At 44.8% G+C, this 17,224-nt stretch overlaps 1 protein-coding gene across 1 annotated transcript in view; it reads right to left on the bottom strand.

The window, feature by feature from the left end:
* NHSL2 (NHS like 2) overlaps positions 1-16,741 on the bottom strand; it is a gene marked incomplete at both ends in the record, with an annotated part of 136,489 nt that extends 119,748 nt beyond the window's left edge. Inside the window, one exon of the mRNA XM_080718995.1 lies at positions 16,465-16,741. Within this exon, the coding sequence (XP_080575121.1) occupies positions 16,465-16,741 (277 nt within the window). The remainder of the gene's footprint in view (positions 1-16,464) is intronic.
* Positions 16,742-17,224: the final 483 nt, after the last annotated feature.

Genomic DNA, 17,224 nt, shown 5'->3' with positions numbered 1-17,224 from the left:
AAGCAAGGCACTGCCACAGCCCTAGTTGTTCAGCATGTGTACTTTCTAAAGTACATATTTAGCCTGCAGCCGCAGACAGGAGCAGCACACCCCCTCAAATAGCAGCCCACAGCCCAGGCATCTGGAGGGTAGACAGATCACCACAGGGAAGACCTGCAGGAGGCTAAAAATGGGGTGATTTGAAGAGGATCGGGTTATCCAGTTCACTGGTTCAAGTTTATAATCCAGTACTTGGGAGGCTGACATGGGAGGATCACAGGTTCGAACCCAGCCTCAACCACTTAGTGAGACTTTCAAAATAAAAAATAAAATAAAGATGTGGTTGTAACTCAGAGATAGAACACCCTTGAGTTCAATCCCCAGTACTGAAGGGAAAAAATAAGGTTAGCAGGTAATGTCCTATAAATTCCTGAAGAACAGGGTCTATCTCTAACAAATTTCAGTATCTCTGACAAATTTCATAGGATTGCTTGTACTGTTTCGCAAGTTCTATTCCTTTAAGGGAACCCTGCAAAAGAGTCTCAAGTTGGAGTCACAATTTAATCAAGCCTGATGCCCTGCCCAATTGCCTATGACGGAAAGGGCACTTTTATTTAGTTATTATGCCCAAAGAGGGTGACTTTTAAAAATTTACCTACTCAGAGAAGACACGCCATTTTTAATAACCATGACCAGAAAGCATGACTTTTCAAACTGCTATGCCCAGAGGATGTGCCTTTTTTGAAAGGTTCCAGCATAAAGAGTGGCTTTTCCAGAGAAGGTGCCTCTTTTGTCATCCCTCTACCTGAAGGGGACACCTATTTTCCATATATGCTACCAGCTCCCACTAGCAACTAACAGGAATTCAATCAATATGTCCCCCTCCCTCACCGCCCAGACCACATGTGCGTCAGGTAGACCTGCAGCAACCCTCTCTGCATTGCTTTCCTAACTGCCGTTTTTCCTAACTTGGAATTAAGGGAAAGAGATGGCACTGGGCTCTTTCACAGGAAAGTAAACTCATGTAACCCATTATTGCAAGAGGTAACTCGGGCCAGAAGTTGGAAGACAGCCAGATTTTGCTATCCAGATTCCTCGAGGAATGAGTTTGCGTCATAGCTGAGTTTCCCAGGGAGCTGGACTGTTCCTCACTCTTCACTAGGGTTTCAGAAGGGTTCCTTTCATTTTCGCCATTTTTGAGAGGAACTCATCCCGAAAGCATACTTGTTCGCCTTCTTAAATAGATTATTCTTCTTTTTGAAATTTAAATAAAAAGCTGGGCATGGTGGCACACGCTTGTAATCCCCATACTTGTGAGAGGAGGATTCAAGTCCACGGTCAGCCTCAGCTACTTAATGAGGCCCTTCGCAACTTAGTGAGACCCTGTTTCAAAATAAAGAAAAAATATCTGGCTTGGGGTGTGGCTTGGGAGTTAGAATGCCCTGGATTCAGAATTGTTCCAAATAAAGTGCAAAATGTACCTAGATATATTGAAAACATGTATTGCTTAAAGTTGTTTGTATCCAGGAATTAAGGATATGTTTTGTCAAAAGTTGTTAATACCAAATATTTCCGTGTAAAAGCATACAAAAAACAAAAAAACAGGAAAAACAAGTGGCTTCAAGGTGTGCCTGCTCAGTTTTTATTCAGGTTAATAAAAAAAAACTAGATGAAAAACAATTATGTATAATGTGGTTTTAAAAAACTAAATGAAAAGCAAAATACATATAATGTGGCTTGCTGTAATTTGTCAGATTCATGTATAAATAAAGTATATTCTAGGGCACAGGCAGAGATGCCTTCCCCCTGATACTAAAAAAACAAAAATTTTGTTTGCTGAAGGAATTTTTGTTTTTCAGTGTTGGTGATTGAACCCAGGGATAGTTTACCTCTGAGCTATACCCCAGCCCTTTTATATTTTTTTATTTTGAAACAGGATCTTGCTAAGTTTCTGAAGCTGGCCTTGAACCTAAGATCTTTCTGTCTTAGCCTCCCAGGTATTGGAATAACAGGTATTGATTCTAGTAGGTTTTTTTTTGTTGTTTTTTGTTTTTGTTTTTGTTTTGGTGGTGATGGTACTGGGGTTCCTGGAAGCCCTTCTACCTCTGGGCTACACTCCCAGACCTATTTTACACTTTTTTATTTTTGGAAACAGGGTCTCTTAAGCCAGCATGGCTGGCTTTGAACCAGCGTGATTTTAATGTCTCTGCCTCCCAAGCGCGGGGATTACAAGCGTGCGCTACCATGCCCGGCAGGTATTGGAATAACAGGTGTGAGCCACCATGCCCAGCTGGAATTTAAAAATGTCAATGCATAAAAGCACAAAAAATTCATATACTAGTGGGGTGTCCTGCAATGTTTCCATTGTGTAATGTTTATTTTATTTTATTTGAGATGGGGTCTTATGTTGCCCGGGCTGGTTTCAAACTCCTGAGCTCCAGCAATCCTCTGTACTGAGCTACACTGTGTAAAGTTTAGACCAGGTTAAATATCTATCTCCTCAAATATTTATCATTGCTTTATAGTGACAACTTTCAACAAACTCTTCTTGCTGCCTTGTTTATCATCCTCAAAGTCTGATATTGTTTGAAAGGCAAAGCATAGAGGTTACCTTTAGCATTTATCCTCTCCAGTAACTGCAGGGAGGGTGCATGCTAGTGTGAACTTCTCCTTAGTCCCAGTGTTTCCCTGGGTGCTGCTGACAGAATCACCTAAGCGGATGTCTGGAGACCCCAAAATAGCCACAGGGGAGATCCTGCATGACATGTCCAAATATGCATCCACTCAACACAGAGGTGCCTCTGGACCAGTTCTTTTCCTCTCTCTGGACAGCTGTTGGCCTATATTGCCATTCTAAAAGTATTTCTGTGGGAATCATGAAGGGAAAAAAGATACTCTTTTTTGTGTGATACTAGGAATCAAACCCGGGGTATTCTACCTCTGAGCAAACCATACCTGGTCTTATTTTATTCTTTATTTTGAAACAGAGCCTCACTAAGTTGCAGAGGGCCTCCCTAAGTTGCTGAGGCTGGCCGCAAACCTGCGATCCTCCTGTCTTAGCCTCCCAAGTACTGGGATTACAAGCGTGTGCCACCACACGTGGCTTAAATACTCTTTTTTTTCTAAATTGCATTTATTGAAGTATATAAGAGCTTAGAAATATTCAGTGCATGTATATGGTTGTTCTCACAATTACACACTATTATGAACACAAGAATCTACCTTATGTGAATAGAGTACCACATCAGACAAAGAAGAAAAGTGCAGGGTCTAATCTACACAATGATACAGAGGCAATAATCTCAGCTTCTTTGTGTGTGTACATGTGTGTGCATGTGTGTGCGTGTGCGTGTGCACGCGTGCACATGCACACTACTGGGGACTGAACCCAGGAAAGTTCTTCCTCTGAACTACAACCCCAGTGCTATTTTACTTTTTAATTTGGAAAAAGGATCTTGCTAAATTACCATGCACTGGCCTCAAGCCTGTGATCCACCTGTCTCAGCCTCCCAAGTACTGGGTTTACAAGCATGAGCCACCACACCCTGCAACCATTTCAACTTCTATTTGTAATTTCTGGCAGAGCCTAATTTAGAATACTAAATATTACAATGTGAAAATGTCTTTCCTCTTGTGTGCCCTCCCAACAAAATGTGTGTATAGCAGAGTCTTTTGATTCTGTTACAAAGAAAAACAAGTTGAGGTTGAACAGATGTACAGGCCCATCCTAGTATCATCATGTGTGACAGTAAGTGGCTATGATTTAAGAAAACAATACTGTCCTCTTTAAAATGTTAGTATTTTTCATTTTGTTTTGTTTCTTGCCATACTTACTAGGGATTGAACCTAAGGGCCTTCTACCTCTGAGCTATACCCCCAATCCAATTTTATTTTTTATTTTAGGACAGAATCTCACTAAATTGCTGAGGCTAGCTACAAATCTGTGATTCTCCTGTATCATCCTCCTGAGTACTGGGATGACAGACATGTGCATATTAATGGTTTTGATGGCATGTTATAGGCAAAACATGTAAAATGAAATATGTTTTAGTTTACCTTAACATGTACTTATTATTTTTATTAGTAAAATAAAGTGGTTTTATTTTTCTAATTTTCATTGTTCTATTATGAAATTTAGAAGTATATTAGCTAACTTTGTAGTACTACGGCCAACAATTAATTCATACATGGGACTATCTTTTGGTCACTTATTGTAATCTAAGCCTGGGTTATAGTTCATGCTCATTATCCAAAAATATAATTTGTAAAAGATTATATGGTCCAACTTAGTGAGACTCTGTTTCAAAATTAAAAAATAAAAATAGGGCTGGTGGTGTAGCTCAGAGGTAGAATGTCCCTGGGTTCAACCTCCAGCACCACACACACACAAAAAAAGATTATATGGCTAAGGGTTAGGGGTATATATCTCAGTGGTAGAGCAGTTGTCTAGCATGTTAGAGGCCCTGGGTTCTGTCCCCAGTATCACAATAAAATAAAAATTAGAAATGGGAGAGAAGCCAGGCATGGTGGTACACACCTATAATCCCAGTGCTTGGGAGGCTGAGACAAGTAGATGGCAGGCTTGAGACCAGCCTTAACAACTTAGGAAGATTCTTAGCGAAACTAGTGGGACCTTGTTTCAAAATAATAATAATAATAATAATAATAATAATAATAATAATAATAATAATACATAAGGGGCTAGGGGCGGGCATGGTGGTGCACACTTGTAATCCCAATACTTGGGAGACTGAGCAGAAGGATCCCAGGTTCACAGCCAGTTTCAGCTACTCAGTGAGGCCCTCCACAACTTAGTGAAACCCTGTTTCAAAATAAACGATAAAAAGCCAGGCATGGTGGCGCATGTTTGTAATCCCCGCACTTGGGAGGCTGAGACAGGAGGATAACACAGGTTCGAAGCCAGCCTCAGCTACTTAGTGAGGCTTTCAGTAACTTAGTGAGACCCTGTTTCCAAATAAAATAGAAAAAAGGTCTGGGAGTAATGCCGGGCATGGTGGCACACGCTTGTAATCCCCGCGCTTGGGAGGCAGAGACAGGAGAATCGCGCAGGTTCGAAGCCAGCCGCGCACACTGGCTTAGGAGACCCTGTTTCCAAATAAAAATGTAAAAGTAGGTCTGAGAGTGTAGCCCGGAGGTAGAAGGACTTCCAGGAACCCCAGTACCACCAAAAAAAAAAAAAGGTCTAGGAGTATAGCCCGGAGGTAGAAAGTCTCTGGGTTCCACCCCCAGTACCACCAATAAATAAATAAATAAATAAATAAATAAATAAATAAATAAATAAAATAAACAATAAAAATAGGACTGAGGGTGTAGCTCGGAGGTAGAATGCCCCTGGGTATAATCCCCAGTAGTGCAAAAAATAAAGAAGTAAATAAGGGGTTGGGGGTATAAGTCTGAAGTAGAATGCCTCTGGGTTCAGTCCTTAGTACCACGAAAGAAGAGATTATGTACTCAGATAGATTGGGAAATTCTTGCCTTTTCTCTTCCAGCTGTTACCATCTATAACACAGCTAGATTTCTTCATCCAAGATTAAATATAACAACTTGGGAATCTTTAAAATTACTGGTTCCTGGGCCTCCTCCCCTTCCTGAAAATTCCTGTTTTATTGGTACAGGGTGGGGCCATGGCATTAGCAGCTTTTAAAATCTCTCTGGGTGATCTGGTTTTGTAGCCAGAGTTTATGTAAGATCCTGTGGTTATAATTTTTAAAATGAAAAATGCAATTCGATGAGCAGTGTGAAGGATTCTACCCAGTGTGACAACTGAGTCGGGTAATGTGGGCATTGTTTTTCTTTTTTGTGGTGCTAAGGATTGAACCCAGGGGCCTTCTGCCTCTGAGCTACACTCCCAGTCTATTTTATTTATTTTTTTTTTGTATTTTTTCAGTACTGAGGATGGAACTCAGAGGCATTCTACCTCTGAGCTACACCCCCAGCCCTATTTTTTATTCTTTTTTTTTTTTTTTTGGTACTGGGGATGGAACCCAGGGGCTTTCTACCTCCAGGCTATACTCCCAGACCTATTTTATATTTTATTTGGAAACAGGGTCTCACTAAGTTGCTGAGAGCCTCACTAAGTAGCTGAGGCTGGCTTTGAACCTGTGCGATCCTCCTGTCTTAGCCTTCCAAGCGCTGGGATTACAAGCGTGCACCACCACATCCGGCTTATTTTTTTAATTTTGAAACAGGATCTCTCTAAGTTGCTACGGACCTCACCAAGTTGCTGAGTTTTGCCTTGAACCTTCAATCCTATTGTCTCAGCCTACTAAGTGCTGGGATTACAGTTATGTGCCACCACACCAGGCAGTCTGGGCATCTTATAGCTACTGTCAAGGTGTGCCCATGACCTTGAGTCCACCTGGCGATGAGCTCAGAGTTTTCTCACTCCGTATCCACAGTGGTGAGTTAGGTCTGTTGGACAGGCAAACTGTTAAGTACTTCATTAAACTACCCTTAGGCTCCAGAAGTTTTGCAAGAAAAAGATGTTTCTTTATCCGAAATGCAGCTTGTTTCTGTAAAATTGGTGAGCCCAGTCAGGAACCATGCACACATCCCCAGGGGAAGAAAATAGAGACTGCAAGGCACTTGGATGAGAGATCTGCTCAAAGGGAGGAGACACTGCCTGAGTAGACGGCCTGCATCTATCCTCTGCTGCTTCCTTAAAGCCCCTCCTTGGCATTGCAGCCTGGCAGGGTCCATGCTCAACCAGCACCACATATTCTCTTGTGACAATAAACATCTCAAAGCTGCCAGGGCTCTCGGTGGTGCTTCGGCTTTAGTTTCAGAGAATGTTTTCCCCCTTGGTTAGTGAGGCAGGGAACAGATGTCAGTGGGGGAGAATGAAGGGAGGAGTCGAAGGAAAGGAAAATCCTCGGGTTGGGAGAGATGAGTTGACAGTCTCAAAAGCTAGATGTCGTTCCTCCGTGGGCACATAGTCATTCTTTACATATTCTAGAAAAGGGAAGAATGGCTGCAATTTGGAGCTGTCTAGGAAATGTTCTTACTATACCTTCATCTGGACAGTACCTCTTATCCAGGAGTTTCAAAAAGCTTGGTGGAATTTCATCTTCTAGTATTTCACGATGCTGTGCATGAGCATGGGATATGTACCAGGTATTTTATATACATCATTTAGCGTCCTCACAGCTGCCCTCTGAACTGGGCAGTGTAAACCTCATTTTACAGATGAGGAACTGTGGCTTAGACACAGTAAGCTAAGGAGAGCTGGGCTAGTGAGACTCAAACACATAGCTCCTGATCCCAAATCCCAAGATCCTTTTCCTCAAGATGTCATTCGTTGTTTTTGTCTCTTGACTAAAAAATTGTACATGATCATTTGAAGAATTTTGAAAAAGAAAGAATAATATCAGGAAAGAATAATAGTATCAGGGAAAAAATAACTCTATGTTAGCTAGCTTTCTGTTATTGTAACAAAATACCCAAGACAATCAACTTATGAGGAGAAAAGACTTACTTTGGCTCACAGTTTCAGAAGTTTCAGTCCATGGTCATTTGGTCCTATTACTTTGGACCTGATGGCAGTATTATGTGGCAGAAAAAGCCTGTTCACCTGATAGTGAACAGGAAGAGACAGGAAGGGGCCAGGGTTCCACTATCCACTTCAAGAGCATTTCCCCCACTGACCAAAAGAACACTCACTAGGCCCCACATCCTAAAGGTTCCACCACCTCCCAGTAGCTCCACAGCCTAGAGACCAAACCTTCAACACATAAGCCTTTGGGGGACATTCAAGATCCAAACTATAGCACACCAACTCCTATAATTCCATCGCCCTGAGATAACCACTGGTAACAATTTATTACATACCCTCTCCAGTTTCTTTTTTACACGTGCACATGCAGGCTATTTCCTTTGGGCAATATATACGTGCAATTTTTATATCCTGGTTTTCACTTGGCATTATGTTGTACACCTCTATGTATTCTTATATATTTGTTCACAGTATGATTTTTCATAGCCGTATAACACTTCTAATATAAACCTAGAAAAATTTATATAACCATTCCTCTGTCATTCACTGCTTATGTTTTCATTTTTCCAGTTAATATAAATAAGAAAAAGATGCAGTGAAGATCTTTGCATATTTTCTAAAATTTCCAATTACTTTTTTAGCATAAGTTCCTAGAAGTAGAATTACTGGGTCAGGGGAGAATAATCTGAGTTTGGTATTTTGCAAAAACTGTGGGTCGGACTATAAAGTGTCAAGCAGCAAACAATTCCAGTCAAAGTAAAAACAGCTGACATATTTGTAAAGCTCAACTCCCCTTTGATTCTATTTTCCAAAGAGGAGAACAAACACATTTTTCCTTGGTTGATGATGCATCTCAGTGTTAATGCATTTACATAGCATGTGCAAGACCTTGAGTTTGATTCCCAGCATCATAATAGAAAAAAAAAAAAAAACACCTCTTCTGATTTTCCTCTAGATGACTTACAGACCAGTCTAAAGAATCTATGCTATTTAGAAAGAAAAATCATAGTAGCCAGGCATGGTGGTGCATGACACCTGATACTTGGACTCTTGGCTCTCGATACTTGGGAGGCTGAGACAGAAGGATAACAAGTTGGAGACCAGCCTCAGCAACTTAATGAGACCCTGTTGCAAAATAAGAAAGGGCTGGGGTATGGCTCAGAGGTACAATGCCTCTATATTCAATTCCCAGTACCACAAAAAAAAGAGAAAGAAAAAAATAATAAAAGATACAGTCAAACCTCAAATATACCCCATGCACAAAAAAGCAGGGGCATGAATGATATATTTCCCATTGGAGTGTACTTGATACACAAAGCTGGGGACACACAGATAGGTAGACTCTGGCTTTGTGCCTGTCTTTCTCACCATGGCTTGGAGCCCCTTCTAGTGTCACATTCTTATATGGGCTCACACCCTGATTCTGTAGGGCAGAGAGGGGCTGCGGTCCCCTAGAATCACGAAAATCCACAGTTAATGACTTCATTTTAACCATGCATTATTTATCTTCCAGTCTCCAACTCCTTGGCCAACAAATGGGATATAAGGGACTCCCCACCCCACCTCTGCCCTGGGGGCCTGTTCTGAGTCAGGAGGTTCCTTTTGCCCTGAGCTCCTGAATCCTTCCCAGGGCAGGAGTCCCGCTCCCACGTCAGCTCTCTCATATATCCAGAAACTCATATATCCAGACACCGCCGTAGCCAGGAACCCCCGCCCCTGCCCTAATTCTTCAACTGGCTGGTTCCAGATCATCCTTCAGAACTCAAACAATCATGTCCTTATAGAAGCTTCTCCTAGCCTCCAGGCTGAGTCAGGTACAACTCATCTGCCTTCCCTGGATCTCCTAGGCTCATCCCTAAAGCAGTAGGATTGGCTGTTCTACTCATTGGATAATGGGCCTGCGTTCTAGTTCATCTTCATATCCCAGAAACCAGCACAGGGCCAGCCTAGGGCTGGCAGCTCCACAAGGCTAGAAAGAAGGAAGGAATTCAATTTAGCAAGCACCTATTAGGTGCCAAGCACTGTTTAAGAGCTGAAGACATGTCAGTAAAAATAGAGGAAGACCTGTTACCTGTTACCCTCAATGTGGGTATCTTTTTTTTTTTTTTTGAGGAGCTTACATTTTAGAAAGAGGAGAGGGAAGGAAACAGCAAAGGAGAGGAGTTTGCCTGACTGTGCAAACCTCCCAAATTAAAGGACATACCTAGAGGTCTCGTGCATGACCAGACCCACTGCCTGTCACACATAGACCTTGCATCAATCTACTTGTACGCTTATTCAACACACCTATTTGTGGCATTTTTAAAGTACCCTTGGCCATTAAGATATTGTCATTCTGTGTACGCTATCATTTGCAGCCAAAAAGATGGACACATCATCTTAAGGGATATAAGTCAGGCACAAAAAGACAAACACCAAGTGTTCTCATTCATATGTGGAAGCTAAAAAAAGTTGATCTGAATGTATAGTGATTACTGGAAACTGAAAACGATGATGGGAGAGGTATATGAAGAGAATACTTGGGAGACTGAGACAGAAGGATCACATGTTTGAGGCCAGCCTCCAAAACTTAGCAGGACACTGTTTCAAAATAAAAATAGGGCTGAGGGTATAATTCAGAGGTAGAACACCCTGGGTTCAATTCCCAGTACAAAAATAAAACCTTACAAATTCATATAAAAACATCACTGAATTCTCAGTAGCATTCTATTGTTGTTTGGTTGGGGTTTGGGTTTCTTAACCACAATGTATTCTAGAAGTTCCAATTCTATCCTCTGGCAAAAACAACAGAATGAATGGAAGAATCCTCTGGGTGTGAACTGGTGTCCTGGTTCTGGTTATCAGCTCTCCGGGACTTAAAGAAGACCCAATGCCCAGGCACTGTGTGCTGCTGAGTTGGGAAAGGAGATGGCCTCCAGCACTGGAGACTGGAGTTTTCTAGGGAAAGAAACTGGGTTATAACCATCTCTGGGTTTCTAGATTCCAACATGAGGATGAGGAAGGGCCCAAAGTTGTGCCTATACTTCAAGGCTAGAAAGTAGTGATCTGAGGAAAAGGTGATTTGAGGCCTCTGAAAGGGTACAGAACAGAACAGTAAAGCCAGTGAGCCTGTTAAGCTACTTAAGGACTGAAGGATAAGAAATCCATACCTTGGAAACATGTATGCTAAAGGCATTTGTGGTAATAATTTTACTTTCTTAGTCTCCTTGGTTTTTAATAAAAGTGCCTTTTGAAATGCCAACTAGGCTCTATTATAAATAACAGAAAATAGTCAGGTTGCTTTGGGGGCAGGGTAGTGTCCACAGTGGGACTGAAAGGGAGAAGAGCAGGTATAAAGATGACAGAAGGATTGGAAGTAAAAGACTTCAACAGAAAGGTGATCTTCAGAGAACAGTGTGAGAGTTACTGGCCAGCCACCCGGTCCCAACTGAAGATCCCTTTTCCAGAGCAATTTTCTACTTATACCATAAAGGAGACTATGTTTTAGTTTGTTTGTTTGAGTACTAGGGATTGAACCCAGGAGTGTTATACCACTAAGATATATTTCCAGCTTCCCAAATATTGAGATTACAGGCATGTGCCACCATGCCTGGCTTGATTTCATTTTTACTGAAATTCTAAGTTTGCTTGTGGCGAGCTAGGGAGGCAATCCTCCTATCTCAGCCCAGGGCTTGGGAGGCCGAGCCACCATGCCTGGCAAAGGAGACTATTTTGTGAGAGCATGTATCCTCACATCTATTCTCTGCATGATACAGGGTAGATCTTCCTTTCTCCTCTCCAGCTGCAGCTCACCCCCCAAGTGGTAACTACAGAAAACCCAGGGAGCATGTTCCTTAAAGCATTCTTCCATGATAGGAGGTAGCTCACCCTGGGACAAGTTCCAGCTAAAGAAAATGCTAGAGCAGTGACTTGCAATGATCAACTGACTTTCAACTTAGTGTCATTGCAGTGGGGAGAGCAGTGGTCTAGAATATCAGAAGTCCTGGCTTCTCACCACTGACCTGCTGTATGACCTAGCCACTGCCACATTCCCAAATAGGAAGATTGAATACATGCTTAGGTCACCAACAACAGGAGAACACGAGAGAGGAAAATGGAGAGAAAGAATCTGGTAAGAAGCTATTTTTTTCTAATATGTGGGATTGAATCTAGGGGGTTTCTACTTCTGAGCTATACTCCCAGCCCTTTTTTAAAAAAATTTATTTTGAAATACGGTCTTGCTAAGTTGCTGAGGGTGGCCTCAAACCTGCCACCCTCCTGTTTCTGATTCCCGAGTACTGGGATTAAAGACATGTGCCACCTTGCCTGGCATAAAAAGCTATTTTGAGCTGGGCATGGTGGTGCACACTTGTTCCAGTACTTGGAAGGGTAAGACAAAAGGATCACAGGTTCAAGGACAGCCTCAGCAAGTAGTAAGGCTCTCATCAACCTAATGAGATCCTGTTTCCAAATAAAAATAAAAGAATAGAGCTGGGGATGTGGCTTGGAGGTAGAATACCCTTAGGTTCCATTCCCAGGACCAAAAAAAGAAGCTATTTTGATTTCAACATACAAATGAGCTTTGAGTCATTTTTTAAAAAGTAATGCTTTAATTGAAGGTTCTTATTCCTTTCATTTGGAATTACATATGAGGAGACACCAAAATCTTTTCAGCATTCATGGCTAAACAAGGTTTTGTCCCAACTGGGTGACTTTAGACAGGTTCCTTTGCCTGTCTGGCCCTGGGTTGTCAAATGCTCACAATGGCTAATGACTGCATTTTTGGTGTCAGATAGTGTAAATAGACTCCACCTAGGCCAGTATGGTACATAGAGGGATAGATAATAGAAATGCACACTCTTCTTTTGAATCCTAATCAACTTCATCCAGGTCAAAGTTGATCTCCAAAACCATAACTTAAATCTTTTCCTATTACTCTACTATTCTGACATTCTGATGCTTTTATTGCTTTAGATGTTACGTGTCTAAAACAGGAGAAGATTCAATTTCTTGTTTCTAAAGTGGAGGAAATTCAAATGGACATTTTGGTGTCCAAATTTCTAGGGAGGATGTTTTCAACACATGGAAATACCATGAAACAAAGTAGGAATTTCATGGTATTTAAAGAGAAAATGGAAAGTGAAGAGAAAAAGAAAAGGGAAAATGAGCCCTGTCCTTTCCATCAACCCACTGTCCCAAGGGCCTTTCGGGATGACAGGTAGAACTGATACGAAACAATCCCTGGTGATGTGTCTGTCCCAAGTACTCAAAGGTCACCCTACTCCATTTGACTGAAGAGGCCATCTCCCCTCATCCTTAGCAGAGATGGTCAGACTTGGGGTGTACACACCTCATCTAATGGCACGCTGGCTGCAATCTGGTGGTGCAGTTTTCATTTTTACATCTCCATATAGATTTACAACAGTCTACCCTTGCACTAGAACTATGAGGTAAACATAAACTAGTTATCCTTTCTTGTGTGTGTGTGTGTGTGTGCATGCAGCACTGAAAATTGAACCCAGGGGCATTCTACCTCTGAGCTACACACCCAGCCCTATTTCATTTCCTATTTGGAAACAGGGTCTCACTAAGTTGCAGAGGGCCTTGCTAAATTGCCGAGGCTGGCTTCGAACCTATGATTCTCCTATCTAAGCCTCCCAAGTACTGAAATTACAAGCGTGCGCCACCACACACAGATTTGAAGCCAGAGTTGCTACAAAAATCAAGAGGCTGGAATCTTACATAACGACGAAGAGAGTGTTTTCACTGTGAACCCCACTGGTGGTCTTCAAGCCACAATAACTGCAAGAAGTGCCAGAGCATCTTTCCCACAGTAAGTTTACAGGCTAGTGTAAAACCATAGCTCTCCAGTGTTATTAAACATACCTGGAGTTATCTAGTGCTTCAGTGACTTCCTGGATCTCAAAGGAGATATTATACTCTTAGGCCAATGGCTTGATTGCTTTTGTAATTATCATCTAAGCACCTAAGCATCTAAGCACTAAACATTAAACAGATTTCCAAGGGGGGGAGTTGGGAAGCCTGGCATATGGAGGCAGGCATGAAGCTATTTCCCACTGACTTCAACCATACCATTTTTGAGATGAAGAGTAAAGAGCACAGGCCACAGATGCAATAAAACAGGTCAAGTCCAAAGCCAGATGTGGGGGAAAACTAAATGTACAGGCAAAGTCATGCCCAGGGTGTGGCAACTGCCACAGACCCATAACCAGAGAGGCCTGGCGCAGACCTGAGCATGCCCTCTTCCTTCCCTACTGCTCCCATCCCCCACCCCATGCCAGTTTGAAAGCTTCTAGGACAGTCTCAAAGGGGTTCAAGTTATCAAACAACAGCTTTGGGGGGTGGAGGAGAGGGTGTTGCCAGGCAACCACGCCAGTCCAGGCCCACCCTGTAACCTTGAAGATGGTGGGGGAGTGATCCCTGATAGCAGAGAGGAGCATTTGGACTCCTTTAACATCTCTTTGCTCCTCCTCCATCTTTCTCTCCTCTTTCTGGCCATCTCCCACCTCCCTGCTGCTTTCCAGGGCCCCAGCCCAACCTGCAGGCTGTGGGCCAGTGTGATTTGCCACTATTCTGCCCATTGGTGGCCACCAAGTTGTCCCTGCAGGGAGGCTACATGCTGCTGGCCCGTCAGCTGTCATTCACCCTAGCCACGCTGCTTCCAAACTTTCCTCCCTCCCTCTTACCCCCATATTGAAACATGGTGAGAGAAAAGCTATGAGAAGAACCCATCCAGATGAGCAATATATAAGGGGGAAAGCTAACTAGAAGTGCTGACCTCTAGTAAAATGATTAGTAAAGGAGTGGGTGTGCTAGGAGGGAAAGGCACTGGGAAGAAAATTACACTGAGACCTGACAGTGTGAGGCGTTTGTTTGTTTGTTTATTGTCAAAATCTAATATTCAGGCTGCTGGACACCTTGCTGAAGCTCATGCTGAAGCAACAAGGGGTGCCAGATGGTGCACCGATTATGCTCCCCAACTCTCTTTCCATTTGGCACTTATGCTCAGACCATTACTGAGAAGGTCTAATTTAAGTGCTAGGCAATCACAACTCTTAAAAAGTGTGCACTGGGAACCTCATGGGGGAGTCCAGGGTGGGGCATCAGACCAGAAAATGGAAAAACAGACCTTTCTGCCAACTTACTGAAGGCAGCTATGTTCCATTTATGCAACAGTCTCGGGGTGCCTCTGAGCCAAGCAATGTGTACATTCTCAAAGGCAAGTGGCCGTACTAAAGATGAAAGATGGCCACTCTCCCAGCTCTTGCAAACTTCCAAGAAGCCAAACCCGTGGCAATTTATCATAAGAATTGTTCCCATTCTTTATGCAGATATCTGTTGGATAAAGCCATCTCTTTCCAACCCAGCAGATTACTGCCGAAGGTTAAATCTCCGGGTGACTTGAAGCTATTCCCTCCTTCCCATGGAAATGGTTGGCTGTTTCAGGGGACAGAAAGTTATAGCTGCAAAAGGCCTTCTTCCTGTCTTTAACTTACCCTGATGAACTCAATAAATGACTCTCTGCAAGCTGTACAGGGATTTTTAAAAAGTATTGCCCAAGCTGTCTTACAAATTTCTCCTAGACTAATCCTGGTAATCAGTGGGACCTCAGCAAACAAAACAATAAAAAAAAAAAAACACCAATGACCTTCTTACCCTTTCTGTTAACTGAAAACTAGCCAGACCTACAACCCCAGCCTTCCCGGTCCCCTGCCTTGCAGAGGCTGCTGGCTCCATGTCTACATTCCATCTGGCAGTCATCTGTGTCTTCCACCTTCCTTTTCTCACAGGACTCAGTTCACTTTTCTCTACCCGTGTCCTCTTCCATCTACCTAGAGGTCAGAGACCTTTCTGAAGACGGGTGCTGAGGCCTCTGACTCTTGTCCTTCTGGAAAGGGTAGGATCTGTAAACGAAGAGGGGCTGACATGGGCAATTTCTCCCAAGGCAACTAGAGGCTTGCACTCAAAAGAGTCAGCCAGTAGCCATCTTCTGCCTCAATCCAAAACTTTCTAGCCACACTGCTTTTTCTCTCCCCTAATTTTCTGGAGGCACCAATTGCCACTGCTACCTGGCAGATTCCAGCCAAGGTCAGCATTTCCAGCGGATTCAATCCACTTGCTTCCAGAAGTCTCATGCTTTTAAGGAGGCATGGCACTTCGACAGAGGGGACCCCCCCCTCCAGAAGTGTTGGAATCCAAAGTAGTACAAGACAAGGGCTGGAGTGCTCAGCAAGGGCACCCCGGGACCTGGCATTTCTCAGGGATGGAGGGATGGCTCATTCCTAAAGTGAATGCACTTCAGGAAACTGATGACAGCTCCTTTAAACAGTTCTCGCCAGCGAATCTGTGCAGCTGTACCTTAGCAGTAGGGGGTCAGCGAAGAGCGGGGCAGCCTCCCCTCCCCCCTGCCGGCCACTCCCCAGCTGCAGAAAAAGGATGGCTGGTGGGAGGGCACTCGGGCTGCTGCTCCTCCCAGTGCACACGCTGCAGCGCGAAGTTACCCAGGTTTAAAGGCAAAAGGCACTGCGTTGGTGGCGGGCGGCTTGGGCGCGCTTTCCGAAGTGGCAGAGTTCCTAAAGCCCAGGAAAGACGCCCACGTGGCCATTCGATTCCTAATACCACAACGATGGGGATGCCTGGTCCCGAGGGCGGCCCCGATGCCGTCCTGAACCCCAAAGGTTCCTCCTTTCCCCCAGCTCCCAGGAGATGCCCACCAACCCCAGGGCCCAGGAGCCCCTCCGAGGGCACAGGGCTACTCTGGACCGTGCAGCAGGGGCCCCCGCGCAGGAAGTTCCAGCTGTAGAGCGGCGGGGAAGGGGGGGGGGGTCGAGGAAACCGTGTCCACTCACTCCGCAAGGGGGGAAGAGGGGCGGAGAGTAGCCGGGGGAAGGGTGGGCGCCAATCTGCTCTTCTGCTGGCGCCCCCAGAGGCGGGGTAGACTCGAGGTCGCGAGTCGCCAGGGTACAGTTTACCTAGCTCTTGGTCGTCCTCCGGGCCAGGCAGGCGGCAGGGAAGGCGGCGACGTAGACGCACAGTGCGCCGGTACAGACTGTCGGTGCGGCGTCCCAGGGTCAGCAGGTGCCCTTCGAGGTCCTCGAGTAACGCCAGTGAATGGCCGCAGAGGTCAGCCAGCTGCCGGAGCAGGCTGAGCGCGGCCAGGTGGCTCACGTCGCAGAGCTCGGCCAGCGGCTGCGGAGGATTGCGCGGGCACAGACGCTGGGGCACCACGACGCGCCGGTAGAACGGCATCCCGAGTGCGGGCGCGGGGGACCAGTCAGGCAGCTCGGCCGGATCGCCCCAAGAGGCGCCTCCGGCTGGAGGGCCCCTGTGCGGCGGCCCCAGCTCTGGTATAGCAGGCCCCTGGGCGCGGGCCGCGGTAAGAGCAGGGCGCCAAAGACTCCGGGCGGGTGGGCGGGCTGACCGGTTCACTGCCTAGAGCGCCGGCTCCCCCCGGGGCTGCACACCCGCCGGAGCCACCAGTCCCTCTGACTCTGCTTCGCAGGGCTCCTCCTCCTCCTCCTCCCAGCCTTTCTCCTCCTCCCTCTCTCTGCTACTTCGGGATCCCCCCACCCGTGTCTCTCTCTCTCTCTCTCTCTCTCTCTCTCTCTCTCTCTCTCTCTCTGTCAGAGATTTGCTGATTAACGCTTGATCTCGGAAAGGAGGGAAAGAGAAGTAAGAATAGAGAGAGCGATTAGGAGCCTGTGAGTCGGAGGGGGGCGGGGGAGTTTAGGT

The sequence above is a fragment of the Muscardinus avellanarius genome (genome assembly GCF_963383645.1).
Source record: "Muscardinus avellanarius genome assembly, chromosome: X".
In the NCBI taxonomy this organism is placed as follows: Eukaryota; Metazoa; Chordata; class Mammalia; order Rodentia; family Gliridae; genus Muscardinus; species Muscardinus avellanarius.
This window is presented reverse-complemented; position numbering and strand designations above follow the sequence as displayed.